Below are 23,963 nucleotides of genomic sequence, written 5' to 3' on the forward strand. Positions count from 1 at the left end.
TTTACGCTAATGTCTCCCGGCTACTAGACATAAATTGAGGAGACGAACCCCCTGCTGTAGCCAAGGAGCAGCCTGCCAGAATGGAAAGGAGAGATTTCCTTTTTGCATATACAGTGAAATCTCGATTTTAAGTGCACTGATTTTAAGTTTTCCCACATTTTACATTTTTTATTTGTGGTCTCACCAATTTATAATACATTTCAATTGGCGCATTTCCCTGATTTTAAGTAATGCTTTCCTGGATCCTAGTGCAGGGACCCACACTCGTACCCCGAGCGCGAACGTGCACATGCATCTGAGTACTGGGGATGATTGCGTACAGGAGTAATCTTTCCAAATGCTCCCTTCAATTGCGTCTGGGGATCACGCCCCCTAGGCCTGGGCCTTTGTGGCCTCATCACAAATCCGGGCCTGAGCCAGGGGCCCCAAGAGCTGAGACCGTATTCTTGTGAGGATTGAGGCAGTGGGTTGGATTTTAGATGGCATTAAAGGAAAACTATACCCCCAAAATTAATACTAAAGCAACAGATAGTTTATATCAAGTTGCGTGGCAAATTAAACAATTTCTCCAAACTGGTATATATATTTATTTAAGTAAATATTTCTCTTTTACATCTCTTGCCTTGTACCCCCATTTCGTGATGGTCTGTGTGCTGCCTCAGAGATCACCTGACCAGAAATACTGCAGCTCTAACTGTAACAGGAAGAGATCACCTGACCAGAAATACTGCAGCTCTAACTGTAACAAGAAGAAGTGTGGAAGCAAAAGACAGAACTCTGTCTGTTAATTGGCTCATGTGACTTAACATGTATGGTTTGTTTGTGTGCACCGTTAATCCTGCGATCCCAGGGGGTGACCCTTGTTTTTGGCATATATTGCTAAAAAAGTATGTTATAATGAAAATGTTTTATTTGCATGAAACAGGGTTTTACATATGAGCTCTTTTGTGCAATACATTTTTATAGAGACCTACATTGTTTAGGGGGTATAGGTTTTTCTTTAAGTTGTAATGGGCAGGCTTGGGACATGGCTTCATTATATGGCATGCTCAATTAAAGAGCACCCATGTCTGGGTTCTGCCTTTGCACCTCAAAAATCAGCACTGCAGGTGCAAACAACATGGTAAGCAGGTATGGGCATAGATGGGTAGAGTGCGGATAGTGGACATCTATGTGCTTTCCCCCACCTGCCCTTCATGAATATAGCACTGCTGAATACAGGTATCACTGTATTAATAGAGGAGGGGGGCAGGTTTCTGGCCTCTGATGTAAAGTTTGGGGCAAGACACGTAGCTCAGAAAACATGGCAGATTGTGCCCATTCTCACACTTTGTGCTTTATCCTGCACTTGATAAATGTCCCCCTTTGTTTAAGGCAGATGCCAACATAGGGTTAATGTCACTCTAAAGTGGAAAATAGCTTTTTTGGCATCAAAACCTTGTTAGACCACTGTTTTGAAAGCTGAAAACACACCACTTGAATTTATAATGAGCCGTTGAGTGCTTACGCGCATGAAAATCACTTCACCGTTATTATTGCATGAAAATCTGTACCAGTTAAATTTAGAAGTTTGCTGAATGTGTGTGATGGGTTTGACATTTATTCAAAAAAAAAGGGGGGGTCTGAAACAAAACATCCAAAATGCATTTAGCAACAACAGGAGGTATTAGGAAGTGAAAAGCTTTCACCAGGTCTAGTAACCCATAGCAACCAATGAGATATTTGCCTACAAACAGGTGACCAGTAAAGTCTATCTATTGAATCATTGGTATGGGACCTGTTATCCAGAATGCTTGGGACCTGGGGATTTCTGGATTATGCACCTTTCGATAGTTTAGATCTTCATAACTTAAAGGAGAACTAAACCCTAACGTTAAAAAACCCCTACCCCTAAGTCTCTACTTACCCCTCCGTGCAGATCCTCTCCATCTTCAGCCACTTCGGTAATCTTCGGAATGAGAAAATTGCTCCAACTGCGCATGCGCCGCTGCACTGGTCTCATTCTGAAGATTACCGAAGAGCCGGAAGATGGCTGCCATGAACTCCGCTGGACAGAATCTGCACCGAGGGGTAAGTAAAGACTTATGGGCATTTGCCCGGGGTAGCAGCTAGGCTGGGGGGAGGAGGTCTATGTAGGGTAGGGGTTTTGCTTCTCCTTTAAGTCTACTGGAAAATCATGTAAACATTAAATAAACCCAATAGGCAGGTTTTTCCTCCAATAAGGATTAATTATATCTTAGTTGGGATCAAGTACAAGCTACTGTTTTATTATTACAGAGAAAAAGGAAATCATTTTCAAAAATTTGGATTATTTGGATAAAACGGAGTCTATGCTACACTGCCTTTCTATAATTCGGAGCTTTCTGCATAATGGGTTTCCGGATAACAGATCCCATATCTGTATATGTTGCTGTGATCCACTGACCAAGCCTTGTACCTACTTTAATAGGTGTTGTAGGAACCTTGTTATTCAGACAAAACAAGGTATATTTCCTACTTTATCCAGTAAAGGTGGCCATACACAGGCAGATAAAAGTTGCCGACAGACCGAGTCGGCAGCTTATTGGCCTGTGTATGGGGCCCCCTGACGGGCTTCCCCGATCGAGATCTGGCCGACTCAATGACAAAAAATCCTGCTGCATCTGTTCGTTGATGCGGTCCCGCGATCCAACCGCCCGTTCCCATTCGTTAGGATCCGATCGTTGGGCCCTAGCCCTCAAGGTGGGCATATCGGAGAGAGATCCGCTCGTTTGGCGACATTGCGACATCTCTCCGTGTATGGCCACCTTAAGTTATGTCGCTTACACTGATGCAGAGAAGGGATTCTCTTTTGGTATTTACCATTTTGTTCTGCCCTTTTTGTCTTGCAGCAGTTTCCAATGCTATAAATAAGAATTAGTACACACGAGGAGCAGGATGAGAATATGGCAGTCCTCTTGTTACCACCGGGTCCTGACAGCTTCCGCCGGTTCACTCCCGAATCTCTGGCTGCAATCGAAAAGCGCATCACCGAGGAACAGCCCAGGTCGGCTAAACAGGAAAACAGAGAGGAGGAAAATAATGAGGCTCAGAAGCCGAGACCCCACCCTGACCTGGAAGCAGGCAAACAGCTCCCCCGCATCTACGGGGACTTTCCTACACAGCTCATTGGACAGCCCTTGGAGGACATCGACCCATTCTACAGAAACCAGAAGGTGAGTTCACGTTAGTTATCAGGGATCTACCACATGGTGTAAACAAAGAAATTCTAAAACAGTTTGCAATTGGTCTTTATTATGTATAGGACATATTAATCAGAGGTTGGATATAGCACCCCAAAAATCCTCTCTTCTGGTAAACAGAGGAAACATTTTTGATATGTTTGACCCTGGTTGGTTCATCTGGTTGTTGTGACCCCTTTTACCCTAATGACCAGGTAACTGTTTGAATAACAGAACATGGGAGAGGGACTGTTGAGAAAGAAAGTGATAATAAAAACAGACATGTGGGTGACACTCCCCTGGCAGCCAGATTGCATTTCAATGAAACATTTTAAATTTGAATTCAAAATTTTTAAATTTAAGTTTCTAGAGAGGGGCATACTAAATCACTTAAAAAACAATTTAAAAAAAAAAGGTTAACAAGAAGACCAATTGCAAATTGTCAAACAAGATGAAAATGTAAAAAAAAGTCCTAGTAACCCATAGCAACATTTTTGCAGTTGTAATTATTCACTGTTTTTTTCTTCTTTTCTCACCAGACCTTTATAGTAGTAAATAAAGGAAAGACAATCTTCAGATTTAGCGCCACACCTGCTTTGTATATAATAAGCCCATTCAATCCCATCCGAAGAGCTTCAATCAAAGTTTTGGTACATTCATATCCTTTTCATGGTGTTCTATGTTCTTGGATGAATGGTGGCCATCTTTGTAATAATAATGGAACTCTTGGTGGCCCAATTTGGTACTTTAATGGATTGATATATGAATGTGAAATTGTAATTAGGTCATTTTAACAAATATTAAGGGTAGACTTGTAAAATAATTGGAGAAAGTGGGGTTAATTTACTACGTTAAAGTCAGGGTACAATGTACAAAAGAATAGAAGAATTCTGAAACAATTTGTCAGAACCATCAGTTCAGTTAAATACTTTAACTAAAAGCTACATTTAATTTGCTCAACTCAGTAAGAGTAACTAGAAAGCTTTCTAGCTTTGATTTAACACAGGGAGGATCAATGTCCAAAAGTCAAATGGAATGGAGCCAAGATGCTTTAATTGCACTTCCGGCATCAACAATTGGATGCAATAGTAACTTGCAAGAGAAGCCCACAAATGCTCACACAAATTCTTGTTCTAGATCAGGGGTCCCCAGCCTTTTATACTCGTGAGCCACATTAAAAAGTGGAAAGAGTTGGGGAGCAACACAAGCATGAAGAGTCCCTGGGGATGCCAAATAAAGTCTCTGATTGGCTATTTGATTGCCCCTATGTGGACTGGCAGCCTACAGAAGGCTCTATTTTGCAGTACCCCTGGTTTTTATGGAACCAAAACTTGCTTTCAAGCCAGGACATCAAAAAGAAGCAGCTGCTTTGAGACCACTGAGAGCAACATCCGAAGGGTTTGGTGTGAAACATGTTGCTCAAGAGCCATTGGTTGGGGATCACTGTTCTAGATCATGGTTTGGGTGGGATCCAGTGCATAAACAGACCTAAGCTGGCTAAATTATCATTTAAAATATAATTGCCAACCCTAATTTTTATAAAATGTAGGCGTCCCTTCAATAATGCTGCTATCTTGCCCTTATGTCATCATCTTGCTTTAACCTCTATCCCCAATTGTTCCTATTTAAACTTCCAGTACTTGCCCACATTTGCCCCTAAAGGAAACATACAGTACGTTGCTTTAGAAGAATGTCAGAACTAGTCATTCTCCCAGGGCACTGTCTGTGTGTTGTCCAAAGGGTAAATCCCCCTGAGTATAATTATTCAGGCTTCGGTTCACATTGGAGATTAAACTTTTAGCATGTTGCTTTAACACGAGGCCAAAGCTGGAATTTGGTAACAATTACAGAATACAGAAAGTCTGGATTTTGTAGGGGGCGGATAGAGTTTGCCTCTATATAGTAACCTGAAGTAACCAACAATGCACTTACTTTAATCATTCTAACTGCACTAAACTGATGAGTAGTGATGGGCGAATTTGGGGCGTTTTGCATTGCCTAAAAATTTGTGAATTTCCAGCGAAATTCGCAAAACGGCACCGGCTTCTCGCCAGCAAATTCGCTGGCGAAAATATGCCGGCGTCCAAAAAAACGGACGCCGTTGTCCATTTTTTTTGAAGCCGGCAAATTTTCGCGGTGGTTTCGCTAATTTATTCGTTGGAATTCGCCACAAATTCACCCCTGGCAAATAAATTCTCCCATCACTACTGATGAGAGCTAACCTCTGATTGGTTGCTGCAGATTTTCTGCAGTTGTTACGTTGTAGGTCCCTATAGAGCACTGTAATGGGAGGCAGAAAACACAAGGGCCACCAAATGACTCAGTTCATGTCTGTTTATTATCAGCCATATGGTTTTTTTCCTTGACTTGACTCCCTACATTGTTCAGTATGTTTATAATGTGCACTATTCTCACCAACTGTGTGTTTATGGCCATGTCTGACTCCGGAACATGGCTCAAGTATGTTGAGTAAGTATCTTTTATTCAACTTCATCTTTTCCAGCTCATTCTATTATTCAGAAATAGCTGCTATTCTCTAATGTTATTGTTGAATATACAGTATGTTTAAGTCATTGATATGTAATGTTACAGCCAGATGTTGCAGGCTCTAGTTCTTCACATTAGTTGCCTTTATCCTGGTCTGCAGCTCTGATGCATGTGTATAGCAGCCTAGTACTCTGATTAAAATGGTGTATGGAAATGAATACTGGAGCTCCTTTAAAGGAAGCTAAATAGAATATATCCCCACTAATATGGTATAGAATTATGTTATGAAACAGTCATGTTTAAAGGTGCTTTAGCATTTATGGTTCTCTAGCTGTTGTAGGACATGATGGAGGGTCTTCCTCACTGTTGTGTCATTGTTAGGCATGGACGTGCTTGTTTTAAAGCATTCTTTTTAGCTCTGCTGGATGACAAGCGTGTCCCGAGAGAGCCATTCATGAGCAATAAAACAAAGCTTCAAGACTGGACGCCTTGTATGAGTATATTAATGGTTATAGATTGCATCTACAGACAGCTCAGAGTTATCTGAGGTTGGCTGCTCTAGACTTCTCTTTATTCGCAATCATGTCTCCCAGCATAAAGCTTCACTGCCAAGGGCGCAATCGTTGCACCCTAGACAGCTGCTTCATCTGCTGAACCCTAGTTTCCGGCCCTGCATACATGCCTAGATGTAATGATGCCACTACCAAGGAAGCAGACCATGGTCAAACCAGTCACACTGATAGTCTCAGTCATGGCTAGTGATGAGCAAATTGTGATGTTTCACTTCGCTGAAAATGCCAAAACGAAAACCTTTTTTTTTTGATGCACATCTTTTTTTGTGATTTTTTTTTTGAAGTGCAAAATTAAACGGATGGGGAATTTTTGCTGCACTTTTGCTGCACTTTCGTGAATTTTTGCTGCACTTTTTGAAACTTTTCAACCATGGTTAAACGCGGAAATGCGCTGCAATACTGACCATGGCGAAATATTTGGCTCATCACTAGTCTTTGCATTTTTGGTTAGCTTTACCTATAAACCACTGTATACAGCATGTATAAATGTAGCTTAATGGTGTCATTATTTACACCTGGGGGTGTGTAATGTCACTTGTAGCGATGGGTAGATTTATTCGCCAGGCATGGATTTGCGGAGAATTTTCCGCATTTCGCCACCTGCAAATTTTTTTCACCAAACGGCTGCAAAATTTCGCGCCCAAAAAATTTGCTGCGACAAAAAAATTTTGCACGTTAAAATAATTTTGACTTTAATGCATTTGGACAAAAGAGTTGCGCATGTAAAAATTGTTGTGCGCATAAAAATTGCAATTTGCTAAGATATTGTTCTTTCTCATGCGTTATTTGGTGAAGCGAAATGGGACAGGATCGCTCATCACTAGCCACTTGTGTCACATAATTATTAAAAAAAATGACCCCCGGCTGAAAAAACAAGAATGTTATAAGCTGCCACAGTGTCCCCATACCATATTAAATCACCATGGCGACTTCTAACGGCTGTAAAGTTGCAAATTAGGGATGAGCAAATTTTTTTGCCAAGTTTCGCCATTCGGAAATGACGGCCATAGATTCCAATGGGAGAAAAAAAAATGGAAGGCATCAAAACAAATTTGTCGCCCAAAGGGGCAAATTCACTAAGCGCCGAACGCTAGCGTTACTTCGCTAGCGTTACTTCGCACCCTTACGCCTGGCGAATTATCGCTACGGACGTAACTACGCAAATTCACTAACGCGCGCAGTGTACTGAACGCTTCCTTTTACGCCAGACTTCCTTCGCCACCTCAGACCAGGCGAAGCGCAATAGAGTAGATAGGGATTGCTTCAAAAAAAGTCAACATTTTTTCTAAGTCCCAAAAAATGCTGGCGTGTTTTCTACATTATGGGCGATAACTTAACTAGACAGTGGGCACATGTGTAGGGCAAAATAAAAATTTTATTTGATGTTTTGAAGGTTTCCCAGGCATTTGTAGCGCTGATAGGTATTCCTCCATTGAAATTTGAATTTGGCGCCGTATGCAAATTAACCATCGCTAGCGTAACTTCGCTTCGCTTAGCCAATCAACGCTAGCGCAACTTCGCAACCTTACGCTACCCCTGAGCGCAACTTCTGATTTTAGTGAATTTGTGAAGCGCTGGCGAAACTACGCCTGGCGAAGTGCAGCGAAGTGCGGCGAAGTTACGCCTGGTGCAACCACAAATCTTAGTGAATTTGCCCCATAGACTTTAATGCATTTTGGAGAATTTTTTAGAAGCGAAACGGGTCAAATTCGCGCATCCCTATTTCCAATACATCATTCCCTATGTCATTTACAGGGGGGTGGATATTTTATGCAATTGGCTCCAAGATTTATCAAGGCTGAATTAACCCCCTTCTGCAAATTAACTTGTCCATATTGTTTTGCTTTTATTTACATTTAAAGTCAAACAATGAGTATTATGCGCCGCTGAGAAGCCATCAGCAAAATTACTCATTTGGTTTGTTTCACTCGCTGCAACAAAGGTTTCCTACGGCTCGGCAATTTGATAATGACAGCCATCTGCTGCCGCTGAAGCGCCTTGGCTTATCTTGTCGCTGTCAACAGAAAGAAAGAAAACCACCCCAGGTGACGGCGAGCATTAAATATCTTCTGTGTGCAGAGTCAGAATTCCAGCCAGGAATCCCAATCCAACTGGCAGCCGCGCTGTAATAAAAGATGTGATTGAAATAGTCAGAGTTATGTCACAGACGCGTGGCAGCAGCCGCCCCGAGAACTAGATTTGTAAGGGACACATGGATCTTGTGCTTTGTATCTGAACTCACCACCACATGTGATAAGACTTTATTTGGGACTCTTTAATGGGATACTTTCATGGGAAAAAGATTTTTTTTTCAAAATGTAGTTAACTCATCAGTTAATAGCGCTGCTCCAGCAGAATTCTGCGCTGAAATCCTTTTCTCAAACGAGCAAACAGATTTTTTTATATTTCATTTTGAAATCTGACATGGGGCTAGACATATTGTCAGTTTCCCAGCTGTCCCCAGTCATGTGACTAGTGCTCTATAAAACACTCTTTACTGCTGTATTGCAAGTTGCAGTGATATCACTCTCCCCCAGCAGCCTTGCAACAGAACAATGGGAAGGTAACCAGATAGCAGCTCCCTAACACAAGATAACAGCTGGTAGATATAAGAACAGCACTCAATAGTAAAATCCAGGTCCCACTGAGAAACATTCAGTTACATTGAGTAGGAGAAACAACAGCCTGCCAGAAAGCAGTTCCATGGTGCAGTACTGGCTCTTTCTGAAATCACATGACCTGGCAAAATGACCTGAGATTCACCTACACGCCAATATAAACTAAAAAAAATACACTTGCTGGTTCAGGAATGAAATTTTATATTGTAGAGTGACTTATTTGCAGTGTAAATTAGAAATAAAAACAACATCATAAAAATCATGACAGAATCCCTTTTAAGAGGATATGGTATTTAAAGAGAATTTGTAACAGAAATCAGTTATCATCCAGGTCTGGTAACCAGCCAGCTACATTGTTTCAGAAGTCAGAACTGATTAGTGCAGAGAAAGTATAAAGAGTCGCACAGAATCCAAAGAAAACAGCAGCACTCTGGTATTTTTGAAAAGGTGAAGAACTTTACTTAAAGGCACTTTAAATAAAAGTTCTTCACCTTTTCAAATACAAGAGTGCAGCTGTTTTCTTTGGATTCATGTAAGTTTGCTCCCACCCTTCCCAGCTATAGGGGGTAGAGCTTGTTCCGCTTTTGAGAGCACACGTGAACTAAATAAACAGACACACAGATTTCAAAAGCAATTACCTAAGACCCATTGAGAATGTTTAAATAATTGTAAATCGGATAGTTGATTAGAATGGTTTTTTTTTCTTTTATTATCCAAAGATTGGAGGGAGGTCCCCTTTAATGGAAGCTGCATGTAAATAAATACTTCTAAAAGGCAGTATTACAATTCTATCCATTTTTAAAGTGGATCTCTCGTCCCATTAATGCAGTTCACTGGAACCGCAGGAGGAAAGTGACCCTTGCCATTAGGCATCTTCAGGGAGTCCCCTAACAATGGATTAAGTCATGTGATAGTTTGTATGTTAGTCAAAAGCTCATTGGGAGGGTCAGTGGTAACTAGGAGTATCCGTGCTAATCATTCTATAGGAGTATCGCTGCTGAAAGTTATTTGGTAGCATTAGTACTGGCAGTGCTTTATGGTTGCTACTAGTTATTTAGGAGTATTAGAGCCCTGGCATTTCAGGTACAGAGAGACCCAACCATCTCCCTGCAGGCAAGGGGCTGAGTTAACCTTAAGGGGCACATTTACTAAGCTCAAATGAAGGATTCGAAGTAAAAAATGGGTTTTTTTTGGGTACTTCGACCATCGAATAGGCTACTTCGACCTTCGACTACGACTTTGACTTCGAATCAAATGATTCAAACTAAAAATCGTTCGACTATTCGACCATTCGATAGTCGAAGCACTGTCTCTTTAAAAAAAACTTTGACTACCTACTTCAGCACTTTAAACCTACCGAGCTACAATGTTAGCCTATGGGGACCTTCCCGATAAGGTTTCTAAGCTTTTTTTGATCGAAGGAAAATCGTTCGATCGATGGATTAAAATCATTTGATCGAACGATTTTTCCTTCGATCGTTCGATCAAAGTATTTGCGGTAAATCCTTCGACTTCGATATTCGAAGTCGAAGGATTTTACTTCGATGGTCGAATATCGAGGATTAATTAACCCTCGATATTCGAACCTTAGTAAATATGCCCCTAAGTATGATGTAGAGGAAGAGAGTTTGAGACAATGTGCAATTGCTTTTCATTTTTTATTATATGTGTTTTTTGCCCTATTTAGCTTTTTATTCAGCAGCTCTCCAGTTTGTAATTTCAGCAATCTGCTTGCTAGGGTTCAAATTCCCCTAGCAACCATGCATCGATTTGAATTAGAGATTGAAATATGAATAGGAGAGGCCTGAATAGAAAGAGGAGTAATAAAATGTAGCAATAACAATACATTCTGTAGCATTACAGAGCATTTTTTGTGACCCCCATTTAAAATCTGGAAAGAGTCAGAAGAAGAAGGCAAATAAAAAATTTTTATAATGAAGACCAATTAAAAAGTTGCTTAGCATTAGCTATTCTATAACATAATAAAAGTTGACTTAAAGGTGAAGCACCCTATTAAGTAGTGGCTGTCAATGGCAGGGGCATAACAAGAGTGCACCTCACCAGAAAAACTATTGGAGGGCCCAGGGCGCACAATCACTTCGACTCACTCCTCTCGCCCACAACCCACCCCTGGTCGCAACCTCCCTCCCCACCGCAAGCTCAATATAATGTAATATAAGCTGATATTACATGGTTGATTATTAAATTCTGATGCTAATTGCACTGGTTTCTGTGCTGCCATGTAGTAATTATCTGTATTAATTACTAATCAGCCTTATATTGTGACATTTCTATTCTATGTGTACTGTATATTGTGAGTGGCTCCCTAAGCTCAGTAAGTGACAGCAGCACAGAGCATGTGCAGTGAATCAGCAGAAAAGAAGATGGGGAGCTACTGGGGCATCTTTGAAGACACAGATCTTTACTGCTAAAGGACTGTGGTTGCCTTGGGCTTGTACAGAAGCACAAACCTTAATGTACAACTAGTGATGGGAGAATTTATTTGCCAGGTCGTGAATTTGCGTCGAATTTCCATGTTTTGCCGCTGGCGAATAAATTTGCGAAATCGTTGCTAAAATTCGCCGGCATCATAGTTCTTTTGCGCCGCGACAATTCTGATGGCGGCGACAATTAAACGGAAGCCCGTTGACTTAAATGCGCGTCAAAAGTCGCGTTTCGCAAATTTTTCATCGATTCCGTGAATTTCGCAACGAATCGAAACAGGACAAATTCGCCCAACACTATGTACAACATTTATAGCAACTTCTTAAGTTTAACTTTCCTTGTCCTTTAAGTTTCAGTTGTGCTTCTGGAGTTTTGTTGCTAATAGTGCTATGGAAGCCTTGGGGGGCTGATTCATTAAGGGTCAAATATCGAGGGTCAATTAACCCTCGATATTCGACTAGGAATTGAAATCCTTCGACTTCGAATATCGAAGTCAAAGGATTTAGCGCAAATACTGCAAAGGATTATTCCTTCGATCGAACGATTAAATCCTTCGAAGCGAACGGTTCGAAGGATTTTAATCCAATGATCGAAGGAATATCCTTCAATCAAAAAAACTTAGGAAAGCCTATGGGGACCTTCCCCATAGGCTAACATTGAGTTCGGTAGCTTTTAGATGGCGAACTAGGGGGACGAAGTTTTTTTTAAAGAGACAGTACTTCGACTATCGAATGGTCGAATAGTCGAACGATTTTTAGTTCGAATCCTTCGATTCGAAGTCGTAGTCGTAGTCGAAGGTCGAAGTAGCCCATTCGATGGTCGAAGTAGCCCAAAAATTACTTCGAAATTTGACATTTTTTACTTCGAATCCTTCACTCGAATTTAGTGAATCGGCCCCTAAGTCTTGATAATGTTAATGTGCGATCAGTGCAATGTTCTGAAAACTACTCGGACCAAATCTGCATGGATTTTTCCCCCTACTTATCAATAATTTTTTCCAGAAATTGGAAAAAAATCCATCAATTTGTAAAAAAAAAAAATCAGAATACTGCAACTTTTTCAATTTGACACCCGAATAATGCAACTTTTTTCAGATGAGTCACCTGAATACCGCAACTTTTTCGATTGATGCCAGAATACCGTGACTTTTTTCAGAATACCAGCACAAGATATCTTCAGGGCATCTGTCACTGACTTCTACATGAACTCGGCGGGTCTGAGTTGGAGTACTTTTTTATTCTAACTTTTAACACCATCGGGGGTTTAATAAATCACGAAAAATTTGACTTTTCCACGAAAACATTGTTTTTCCCCTTTAATAATACAAGCAGAAAAAAACAGTCTTTAATAAATAACCCCCTAATTGTTAGTGATACTACAGGAGTATTGTTACTTACAGCTGCATAAAAGCTATTGGCATCAGTACTGATACAGCTATGGAAGCCTCAGTTCTGATAGAGCTATAGAGGCACAAGCAGGGTCGGACTGGACCATTGAGGGCCCATCGGGTTCCAAACCCCTGGGGGCCTTGTGTAGTCCATGCATGAGCGCCTGCACGCATTTCATTTTTTTTTTTTGTATGGGGCCAGCCAATCGGGGAGCGGGTCTGGGCCGGCCAGGGCCCACCGGGTTTTCTCCCAGTGTCCCGCCGGTCCAGTCCGACCCTGGGCACAAGTGAGACCACATGGAACATGGCATGATTGGTCATATTCACAAACAAAGCTTACTGAGTCTATATGGCTGTTCCTGGGCATCACCACAACTGCCACAACATGATGCGAAGCCCACTAACTGCCATCAAGCGTCACATGGCTGAAATCACCAGGTCTCTCCTACAGTCAGTAATGTTGCCACTTAATGTTCCACCCCATGATTCTTGCCAGGCTACTACTTTCTGAAAGCCATGAGCCTACTCCAAATTGACAACTTAATACTAAGGTAGCGCTATTTAATAATAGTCACCGACTCCTTTCCATCGTTCTGTTTGGGAACAGCAGTGATTCATGAGCGTTTAGTGTGTAACTGACTCTGTCATTTAATTGTCAGCCCAGAACAACACAATCACAGCTCTCAGGCTCCAGGCCCCGAGTAGAAAAGGTAATATGTTCATTAGCCAAACCCCACCAGAGCTTACAACAAACAAGGGAAAGTTGTGTTCACCAATAATTTTTAAAAACATTTAGCGGGGGTGCAATGAGGTTGTGACCACAAAATTCACATGGACAAATACAAGAGTCCTCTGCACTCAACCCATTATCAATATATTTAAGACAGAGACATTTTGTGCTACTGCTACTGAAAAATGCCTTACCCTTTAAACAAAACAGGGATTGTTTGTCCATATATTGCAATATATTTAAGCTGAACAACTACATCAAAGTCATCCCATATCTGGCCAGTCCAACGCTCAAATTTCATCTGATTCATTAAGGGGCACATTTACTAAGCTTGAGTAAAGGATTCGAAGTAAAAAAACTTTGAATTTCGAAGGTTTTTTTTTGGGTACTTCGACCATCGAATAGGCTACTACGACCTTCGACTATGACTTTGATTCGAACGATTAGAACTAAAAATCGTTCGACTATTCGACTATTCGATAGTCGAAGTACTGTCTCTGTAAAAAAAACTTCGACTACATACTTCACCGAGCTACAATTTGATCCTATGGGGACCTTCCCCATCAGTTTTCTAAGGTTTTTTTGATCAAAGGAAAATCCTTCGATCGATCGATTAAAATAATTTGATCGTAGGATTTGCGGTAAATCCTACGAATTCGATATTCAAATTCGTAGGATTTTACCTTGAGGGTCAAATTCGAGCCTCGATATTCGACCCTTAGTAACTGTACCCCCAAGAATTAAATTGCTTCATTATACATTTTACAAAGGGACTAAGTTTTACCTGCAACTTAAGCTGGCCATACACGGGCCGATAAAAGCTGCAGACAGACCGAGTCGGCAGCTTATTGGCCCATGTATGGGGCCCCCTGACAGGCTTCCCCAATCGAGATCTGTCCGAAAGTCTATTCGTTGATGCGGTCCCGCGATCCGACGAATTCACAGCGAATTTGCGCGATTCGCCGACAACGAATAGAAAAAAAAAATAATTCGCCGGCGTCAAAAACATTTTGCCCATCACTAGTCACAGCCTCATTGCACCCCACGCTTAATGTTTTTAAAACACTCTCAGCTGAAATAGACTTCCTTATGTAAGGCTGTTACATTCATACCTTCCTCACTACTTAATTAAAAAATAACATTTTGCTTAAGAAAGAGAATGTCATTCGCAGCAGCTTTCCATAACACTTAAATGACTCCTTTTCATTCTAAAATTGTCAGTGACGCTGCTATTGAAAGCTGTTTGAAACAATGTAGCAGAAACCGGTTAATAAACAGACCTGTGAAGAACCATGCAAGGCTGGCTTCTGCTACAATGTTTCAAGAGTGAGAACTGCCAGTGCTACACATATGACACAATAAATGTTGGGATTTTTCCCCCTTCTAAATTTGGTGTTATGAATATGATGATTTTATAATGCCATAAGTGATGTGAGGGACTTATCTGCCTGCTCATCCCTCAATGTCTTTTTTTTTGGTCTTTGCATTGTGCCCAATGAGTGCCAAAAACTATGGGGGTTATCTATTAAAGGGGTGGTTCACCGTCAAACAACTAGTTGGTTTCAGATAGTTCACCAGAAATAAGGACTTTTTCCAATGACTGTTTTTCTAATATTGAAGTGTCGTGTCTTTTTTCACCTTCTGAAGCAGCCCTGGGAGGGGGGTCGCCGACCCTGTAAACTGTTCTGATTTGATACATTTAGTTGATAAATTTCTTATCTTTGTCCCTGCTGAGCAGAATCTCTGGGTTTCATTACAGGCAGCTGTTAGAATTGATACAATAGTTACTAATACTCCGGAGATGCTGCTAAGAAATGGATGAACTAAGGGCAAGGCCAGACGTGGCGTTTTTGCGGCGTTTTTACAAAAGAACAGCCAGGCGTAAATACGCATAAACTGCACCACCACTGAAACTAATGGAAAAGGCACTATGGCAATTCACACAGGGCGCTTGCAAGCTGAAATCCGCCACAGGACGCCAGTATTGGTGTTTTTTTAGCAGAAACGCCAATACATCAGGAAACTACTAGATCAATAGACTCTATGGGATCTGCACGTTTGAAACTACACTTTGCGTAAATACGCAGCATATTTTAAATATGGCGTCCGAATTCTCAATGAGAAAAATGAGAAGTGCATGTTGGGAAAAGAATCCTACGTGCTGAAAAACGCATGTTGACGGTCGCATGTGGCCTTGACCTAAATGTTGCAAAATTGTAACAGTTTAGAGTCTGCGCCTGAATTACTGAGCTGCCAGACTCAAACACCAGAGACAGGGACATTCAACTTTAAACTCCGATTTTGGAAAAACAGTAAAAAATAAATAATGGGAAATAATTGAAAGAAGTCTTTATTTCTGGGGAACAATCTAAAAACAACTGAATTGGAAAGTGTTTGAAAGGTGAACAACCCCTTTAAAGGCCAAATACCAAAAACTAAAAAAATTCAAGTTTTTTTTACCATAAAATCAGAATTTTTAGCGAATTTTTTTTCCCATGAATTATTATATACTCGAGTATAAGCCGAGTTTTTCAGCCCCCAAAATATGCTGAAAAACTCTACCTCGGCTTATACTTGGGTCAAGCGCAAAAACGGTCGCCGGCGCCTAAGGATAGTCGCCGGCGTCCAAGAATAGTCACCGGCGTCCAAGAATAGTCTCCAAGTTTTTGAGCAGGAAATCTGAAAAATTTGTACGATTCAAATTTTGTACGTTTTTTTTTTTTTGCATTTTTTTCCTGCACTGGAATTTTTTGGGAAAATGTATTGATGAATAAGGGGAATAATTAAATAAGGGGAATAATTTGGTCGGAGTATATTTCAGAAAATAATGAGATAAACTTGGATTTTGATAAATAACCCCCTATGACCTGCCTGGTCATCAGACTGGGGCCCCCAACTGAGTCATTGATCCCAGCCCAATAGGGATGTCCCCACAGTTTGTGAACCAATTGTTTGAGTACAGTCTGATTCCCATGCAGTTGGATTGGCCAGGGGCACTGTAGAGTTCAAGGTCGGGACAAGGGGCTTCTCTTTCCTTGCCTAAAGGAAGTGAGGGTGCAGTGAATATGTGCTCCCCCATCCCTGTGAAAATCATGGCACTTGTCACTGTTATGTAATATTATTCACTTATTTCTACCCACATACTGTAAATATTATACAACATGCCCTTGTATGTCACAGCTGGTTATGGCATAAGTTTTCCTTTAAGCAGCGATGTACTTAATAGCGTATCAGTCGGAACATCATTGAATAAGCAGAAAGGTTATGCTGGTTATGCATTGCCCCACGGGGTGCATTGGGCACACTCTGTACTGTATTTGAATGTTCCAGGAGGAGACCCTGATGTAGATAGGAATTAGTAAATTGGCAAGGAGGCTTATACACATTTACACCCACACACCTTCCTGATTAGTATCTCAAGCTCTCTAACAGGGCACCATGTAGCTGTTGCGTTTTCATCTATACATAGTGTCTTGCAGGGCCTTTTCAAAGGGGAAGTTCACTTTTAGTATTCTGTAGATATTAATTAATTTAACACCTATTCTAAGCCAATGGGTCTTTATTATTTATTCTGTGCAGTTCTTTAATTATTCCCCCTTCCTAATCTGACTCTTTTCAACCCGATGTCTGGTTATTGAGGGTCACTGACCCTGGCAACCAAACAATAGATCAACTTTGGACTTAAAACTTTTTTTTTATAGCTGATTTTTCTTTTTCTGTCTCTTTAAAGGAGAACTAAACCCTAAAAATGAATATGGTTAAAAATGCCATATTTTATATACTGAACTTATTGCAAGAGGCTAAAGTTTCAGCTTGTCAATAGCAGCAATGATCCAGGACTTCAAACATGTCACAGGGGGTCACCATCTTGGAAAGTGTCTGTGATACTCACATGCTCAGTGGGCTCTGATTGGCTGTTGAGAAGCTAAGCTTAGGGCTCGTCACTAATTATCCAGCAGAAAATGAGCTTCCCTGGCTGTAATATAAGCTGATGCTACAGGTTTGCTGATTATTAAATTCTGATGCTAATTGCACTGGTTTCTGTGCTGCCATGTAGTAAGTATGTGTATTAATTACTAATCAGCCTTATATTGTGACATTTCTATTCTATGTGTACTGTATATTGTGAGTGGGTCCCTAAGCTCAGTAAGTGACAGCAGCACAGAGCATGTGCAGTGAATCAGCAGAAAAGAAGATGGGGAGCTACTGGGGCATCTTTGGAGACACAGATCTTTACTGCTAAAGGGCTGTGGTTGCCTTGGGCTGGTACAGAAGCACAAAACATCATGTACAACATTTCTAGCTACTTCTTTAGTTAGGCTTTAGTTCTCCATTAAAGTCTTTTGTTTTTAATTTCAAAATTGCTGCCTGGTTTCTAAAATAGTACAGCCCTAGCAACTACAACTGCAAAATAAACAAAATCATTCAAACATTAAATCATTCAAAAAACACAGTTGCAAATGGCCTTACAATTCAGTTAATGGAAGTTGTGGAATGGTGTTGCCGAAGGGGAGTAAAAGGGGCAGCGATGCCTAAAAATGAGTCAGAATCCATGTACTGGGCTTTAGACTATGGCACTGGAAGCAGCTGTTTTATTGCCCCACTAACCTAAATAGAAACATGTACAGGCCATAAACCAGATAAAGCCCTTCAGAATCTACCAGTAATCTGGCAGTTCGAGAGCTTGTGGTCATTGGATATACAGGATATTTTCCTTTTTATATCCAAGGGCAATAAAGATCTGGGTTCTATGTAGCATTTGAAGGAGATACTATGACCCTGATCATAAATTATCTGATTGAACTATAAAATTTCGGCAGTGGCGTAACTATAAACGAAGCAGTCCCTGCGGCTGCAGGGGGTCCAGGAAGTATAGGGGCCCCATGAGGCCCTATTACATATGCAGTTTCAATAAATATTGGAAAAACAAGGCAACCTCTAAACATTTTGGTGACCTGAAAAATAATTTGCTGTGGGGCCCAGTGATGTCTATTTACGCCACTGATTTTAGGGTAAAGCTTGTTGTCTGTACAGGACCACCCTTCACTACTATTTTACATACTGCAGAGTGGGAACTACCACATGGCTTGCCTCTACCCAGACACATTGACTTTGAATTCTGAGGATGACAGCTCACTGGAGCATATAGCATCTGTATGCAAAATGAAATAATCTGTATAATAATAAAACTAAACAAAGCTACTATAGCTATAGGTATATATGTAAATACTTCAATGATATTCAAACTGGGGAAGGTCTCTACCTATTGACCTTCCCCAGTCCAGAGCCCCATTGCGTTCAGCTTCGTTGATGACACCTTAAATAGCCTTTGGAAGCTCTGGTGCATTTTATGTATTGATCTGTCTATCTGGCCTGTGTAGTTACTGGGGCTGCTTCCGAAGCTAATGACATCCATTGGAAACCACAAAGAAACTTACATTGACAGGGAGAAGAGGCACATGACAGATTTAGGATCACCCTGGGTATCTCCGACAGATAAATCTTTCATCACAAAAAAAACACTTGTCCTTTCAATGGAAACAGCACCGTGACCTCAGTTCCATTAAAGCCTTTTAAAAAATAATATTAGCTTATATTTGTCTCCTGTGTGTTGATTTCAGGGGAGTTTCTTATATTCAAAGGCAATTTTTATGTGCCATGCATGGGCTGCTTTGTATGTTGTCAAACCATTGGATTGGTGAGCCTTAAGGGTAAGGGCAAACGCTGCTATTTCGGGAGACTAGTCGCCCAGCGACAAATCGCTTCTTCTTTGGGTGACTAATCTCCATGAACTGCCTTCCCGCTGGCTAGAATGAAAATCGCTGGCGGGATGGCACTCAGAGCTCTTCGTTTTCTGAAGTTGCCTGAAGTTGCCTCACGAGGAAACTTCGGGCGAATTCTGAAAGCCGAAACCATCCGACTGCCATTCTGACGATGACTTACATTCTAGCCGGCAGGAAGGCAATTTGGGAAGAAAAAGCGATTTGTCGCTGGGCAACTAGTCTCCCGAAATAGCATTGTGTGCCCTGGCCTTAAAGCGGACCTGTCACCCAGATATAAAAAGCTGTTCAAAAAAAGTCATTTTCAAATTGAACATGATAAACACATTTTTTTTTCATTCTAACATCCATACCTGTTATAAACACGTACAAATCTCAGCTGTCCATCATATATTGCCTGCAACTGACAATTACTTTTACTTTCCATTCAGCACCTCCTAGATGTCACTGCTCTCCCCCACATTCCCCTCCATTCTTACCATCTAATTTTGTAGCCAGTGCATGGGCATGTGCATCAGGTCCTCCATTCTTCCACATGAATACGATTTTGGGATAATTATGTTTTCCTTAATAACACTGTTTACAAAATATATTCCAAGACTCAAAGAAACATGATTACCATATATACTCGAGTATAAGCCGTCCCGAGTATAAGCCGAGGTACCTAATTTTACCTCCAAAAACTGGGAAAGCTTATTGACTCAAGCATAAGCCTAGGGTGAGAAATGCAGCAGCTTCTGGTAAGTTTCAATCAAAAAATTGAGGGTTTCTGCTCCCATTGGAGGTGCCGGCGTCTCGTTTTTGGATGCCGGCAGATATTCTTGGAGACTATTCTTGGACGCCGGCGATCTGAAAGCCCGTATCATCCGATTGTTGGGCCCTAGGGCCTACATTTGAATCAGCCTATCACCTTCCTCAATGTGGGCAAATCAGGGAGAGATCTGCTCATTTGGTGAAATCGCCAAACAAGCAGATCTCTAGATCTCTATGTTATATTGTTTGTCAAGCAAAATAAACTTCACTAACACTATTTAAGTTATTTTACCGTATATACTCGAGTATAAGCCGAGTTTTTCAGCCCCCAAAATATGCTGAAAAACTCTACCCGGCTTATATTCGGGTCAAGTGCAAAAACGGTCTAAGAATAGTCGCTGGCGTCCAAGAATAGTCGCCGGCGACTATTCTTGGACGCCGGCTACTATTCTTAGACCATTTTTTAAACCGTTTTTTACTCGCGTTTTTGAGCTTGACCCGAGTATAAGCCGAGGTAGAGTTTTTCAGCATATTTTGGGGGCTGAAAAACTCGGCTTATACTCGAGTATATACGGTAAAATAACTTAAATAGTGTTAGTGAAGTTTATTTTGCTTGACAAACAATATAACATAGAGATCTAGAGATCTGCTTGTTTGGCGATTTCACCAAATGAGCAGATCTCTCCCTGATTTGCCCACATTGAGGAAGGTGATAGGCTGATTCAAATGTAGGCCCTAGGGCCCAACAATCGGATAATACGGGCTTTCAGATCGCGGGACTGCATCAACGAACAGGTGCGGTTTGTGATCCAATGGGATTTTTACCTCTGCCCGATTGACATCTGCCAGATATCGATCGGGTAAGCCCGTCGGAGGGCCCCACACACGGGCCAATAAGACACAGTGAGTGGGCAGCTTTTATCGGCCCATGTAACATAGTAACATAGTAACATAGTAAGTAAGGTTGAAAAAAGACACATGTCCATCAAGTTCAACCTTTCTTTCTTTTTTTTTAACTACCTATCTGCCAGCTTTAAGCTGATTTGGGTCACACATACTGTCAGCTAAACTGCTATACTGTATTTGTACTATTAAACCAGTGGGTTTAGGTACATGGTAGACAACAGGGACATAAAAGAGTAAAGTTGGCCATAGACACAAAGATCTGATCGTACGAATCCTCGATTCTTACGATTTTTCGACTGTGTGTGGAGAGTCCCAAGATTTTTGGTCCCTTAGAGGTTTGGATGATAGGCCAGGTTAAAAGATTTGCTGCCGATAATATCTCTGCATCATGTATTGCCGATCTGACGATTTTCAGTGGGAGCAGCTTTGTCGGACATAAACTTTCTTAGGGGCAGAACATCTGCTGATCTGTTCTTTTACTACTTTACTTAAACTGAAGGTTAGTGGCAGTTCGGGAGACGGGGAAGTCTGATCGTTCGAGGGTTCAACGATCGGATCTTTGCATCTATGGCCAGCTTAATACATATGTCTCCTATTGATTTTAATGCACTCAGGAGATGCCTAGCTTTTTGGCATCCCAGTCAATTGGCCTATACTTTATTAGATATGATTAGATCCTACCAAGTGTGTTACATAGTTAAATTAAATTGGGTTGAAAAAAGACAAAGTCCATCAAGTTCAACCCCTCCAAATGAAAACCCAGCATCCATACACACACCCCTCCCTACTTTTAATTAAAATTCTATATACCCATACCTATATTAACTATAGAGTTTAGTATCACAATAGCCTTTAATATTATGTCTGTCCAAAAAATCATCCAAGCCATTCTTAAAGGCATTAACTGAATCAGCCATCACAACATCACCCGGCAGTGCATTCCACAACCTCACTGTCCTGACTGTGAAGAACCCTCTACGTTGCTTCAAATGAAAGTTCTTTTCTTCTAGTCTAAAGGGGTGGCCTCTGGTACGGTGATCCACTTTATGGGTAAAAAGGTCCCCTGCCATTTGTCTATAATGTCCTCTAATGTACTTGTAAAGTGTAATCATGTCCCCTCGCAAGCGCCTTTTTTCCAGAGAAAACAACCCCAACCTTGACAGTCTACCCTCATAATTTAAGTCTTCCGTCCCTCTAACCAATTTAGTTGCACGTCTCTGCACTCTCTCCAGCTCATTTATATCCCTCTTAAGGACTGGAGTCCAAAACTGAACTGCATACTCCAGATGAGGCCTTACCAGGGACCTATAAAGAGGCAGAATTATGTTTTCATCCCTTGAGTTAATGCCCTTTTTTATGCAAGACAGAACTTTATTTGCTTTAGTAGCCACAGAATGACACTGCCCAGAATTAGACAACGTGTTATCTACAAAGACCCCTAGATCCTTTTCATTTAAGGAAACTCCCAACACATTGCCATTTAGTGTATAACTTGCATTTATATTATTTTTGCCAAAGTGCATAACCTTGCATTTATCAACATTGAACCTCATTTTCCAGTTTGCTGCCCAGTTTTCCAGTTTAGACAGATCACTTTGCAAAGTGGCAGCATCCTGCATGGAACCTATAGTTCTGCACAATTTAGTATCATCTGCAAAAATAGAAACAGTACTTTCAATGCCCACCTCCAGGTCATTAATAAACAAGTTGAAAAGCAAGGGACCTAGTACAGAGCCCTGCGGTACTCCACTAACAACACTGGTCCAATTAGAAAATGTTCCATTTACCACCACTCTTTGTAGTCTATCTTTTAGCCAGTTCTCTATCCAGGTACAAATACTATGTTCCAGGCCAACATTCCTTAATTTAACCAGTAACCTTTTGTGTGGCACTGTATCAAATGCTTTAGCAAAGTCTAAGTAAATCACATCCACTGCCATCCCAGAATCCAGGTCTCTACTTACATTCTCGTAAAAAGAAATTAAGTTAGTCTGGCAAGATCTATTACGCATAAAACCATGCTGGCACAAACTCATAGTATTATGATTTGCTATGAAGTCCAGTATCTTATCCTTTATTAACCCTTCGAAAAGCTTTCCTAATACTGACGTCAGACTAACTGGCCTATAGTTTTGAGGCTGAGAACGGGATCCTTTTTTGAATAGAGGCACCACATTAGCAATTCGCCAGTCTCTTGGCACAATACCAGATCTCAATGAATCCTGAAAAATTAAGTAAAGAGGTTTGGCAATCACAGAGCTAAGCTCGCTAATTACCCTGGGATGAATACCATCTGGCCCTGGACCTTTGTTAATCTTAACCTGTTCAAGTCTCTTTTGAATTTCTTCTTGTGTGAACCATACATCATTAGTTGTATTACTAGAATTGGGAGTGTTAAGAAGGAAACCTTCACTTACTGGTTCTTCATTTGTGTAAACAGATGAAAAATACGAGTTCAGAATCTGCGCTTTTATTTTGTTTTCATCAACCAGCTGATCCCCCTCTGATAGTAAGGGTCCCACCCCTTCCTGCTTCATTTTTTTACTATTGACATATTTAAAAAATAATTTGGGATTTTTTTTACTGCTTGCTGCAATATCCTTTTCTATAGCAATTTTAGCTTGCCTTATAGCTTCTTTGCATGATTTATTGGCCTCCTTGTACCTTATAAATGTTTCGGCTGTACCAGCTAACTTGAAAGCCTTAAAAGCACGTCTTTTCTTACCCACCTCAACACCAACGCTTCTATTGAACCAAAAAGGTTTTGCTTTGCAACGACATTCCTTGCTTACAAGTGGAATATACTGACAAGTATATTTATTAAGCAGCATTTTAAAGACTTCCCATTTTTGTTCTGTGTTTAACCCTGTGAAAAGCATTTCCCACTTAATATGTTGCAGAGATGCCCTTATACTGTCAAAGTTTGCACGTCTGAAATTTAGTGTTTTAGTTACTCCCTTATAGAATTGCTTCTGCAACAGAATCTCAAAGGAGACCATGTTATGATCACTATTCCCTAAATGCCCCTCACCCACACAAATGTTAGAGATGAGTTCAGTATTGTTAGTTATTACAAGGTCCAAAA

General features: G+C 40.9%; 1 protein-coding gene across 8 annotated transcripts in view; it reads left to right on the forward strand.

Moving 5' to 3' along the window:
* The window catches only part of LOC108719816 (sodium channel protein type 5 subunit alpha), a 239,232-nt gene that overhangs the window by 63,508 nt on the left and 151,761 nt on the right, over positions 1-23,963 (forward strand). For all 8 annotated transcript variants that reach the window (XM_041567344.1, XM_041567343.1, XM_041567342.1 and 5 more), the window contains exons 2-4: positions 2,871-3,194; positions 3,740-3,858; positions 5,580-5,669. In XM_041567344.1, the coding sequence (XP_041423278.1) occupies positions 2,925-3,194; positions 3,740-3,858; positions 5,580-5,669 (479 nt within the window). In that variant the 5' untranslated portion in view covers positions 2,871-2,924. The remainder of the gene's footprint in view (positions 1-2,870; positions 3,195-3,739; positions 3,859-5,579; positions 5,670-23,963) is intronic.

The sequence above is a fragment of the Xenopus laevis genome, chromosome 6S (genome assembly GCF_017654675.1).
Source record: "Xenopus laevis strain J_2021 chromosome 6S, Xenopus_laevis_v10.1, whole genome shotgun sequence".
In the NCBI taxonomy this organism is placed as follows: Eukaryota; Metazoa; Chordata; class Amphibia; order Anura; family Pipidae; genus Xenopus; species Xenopus laevis.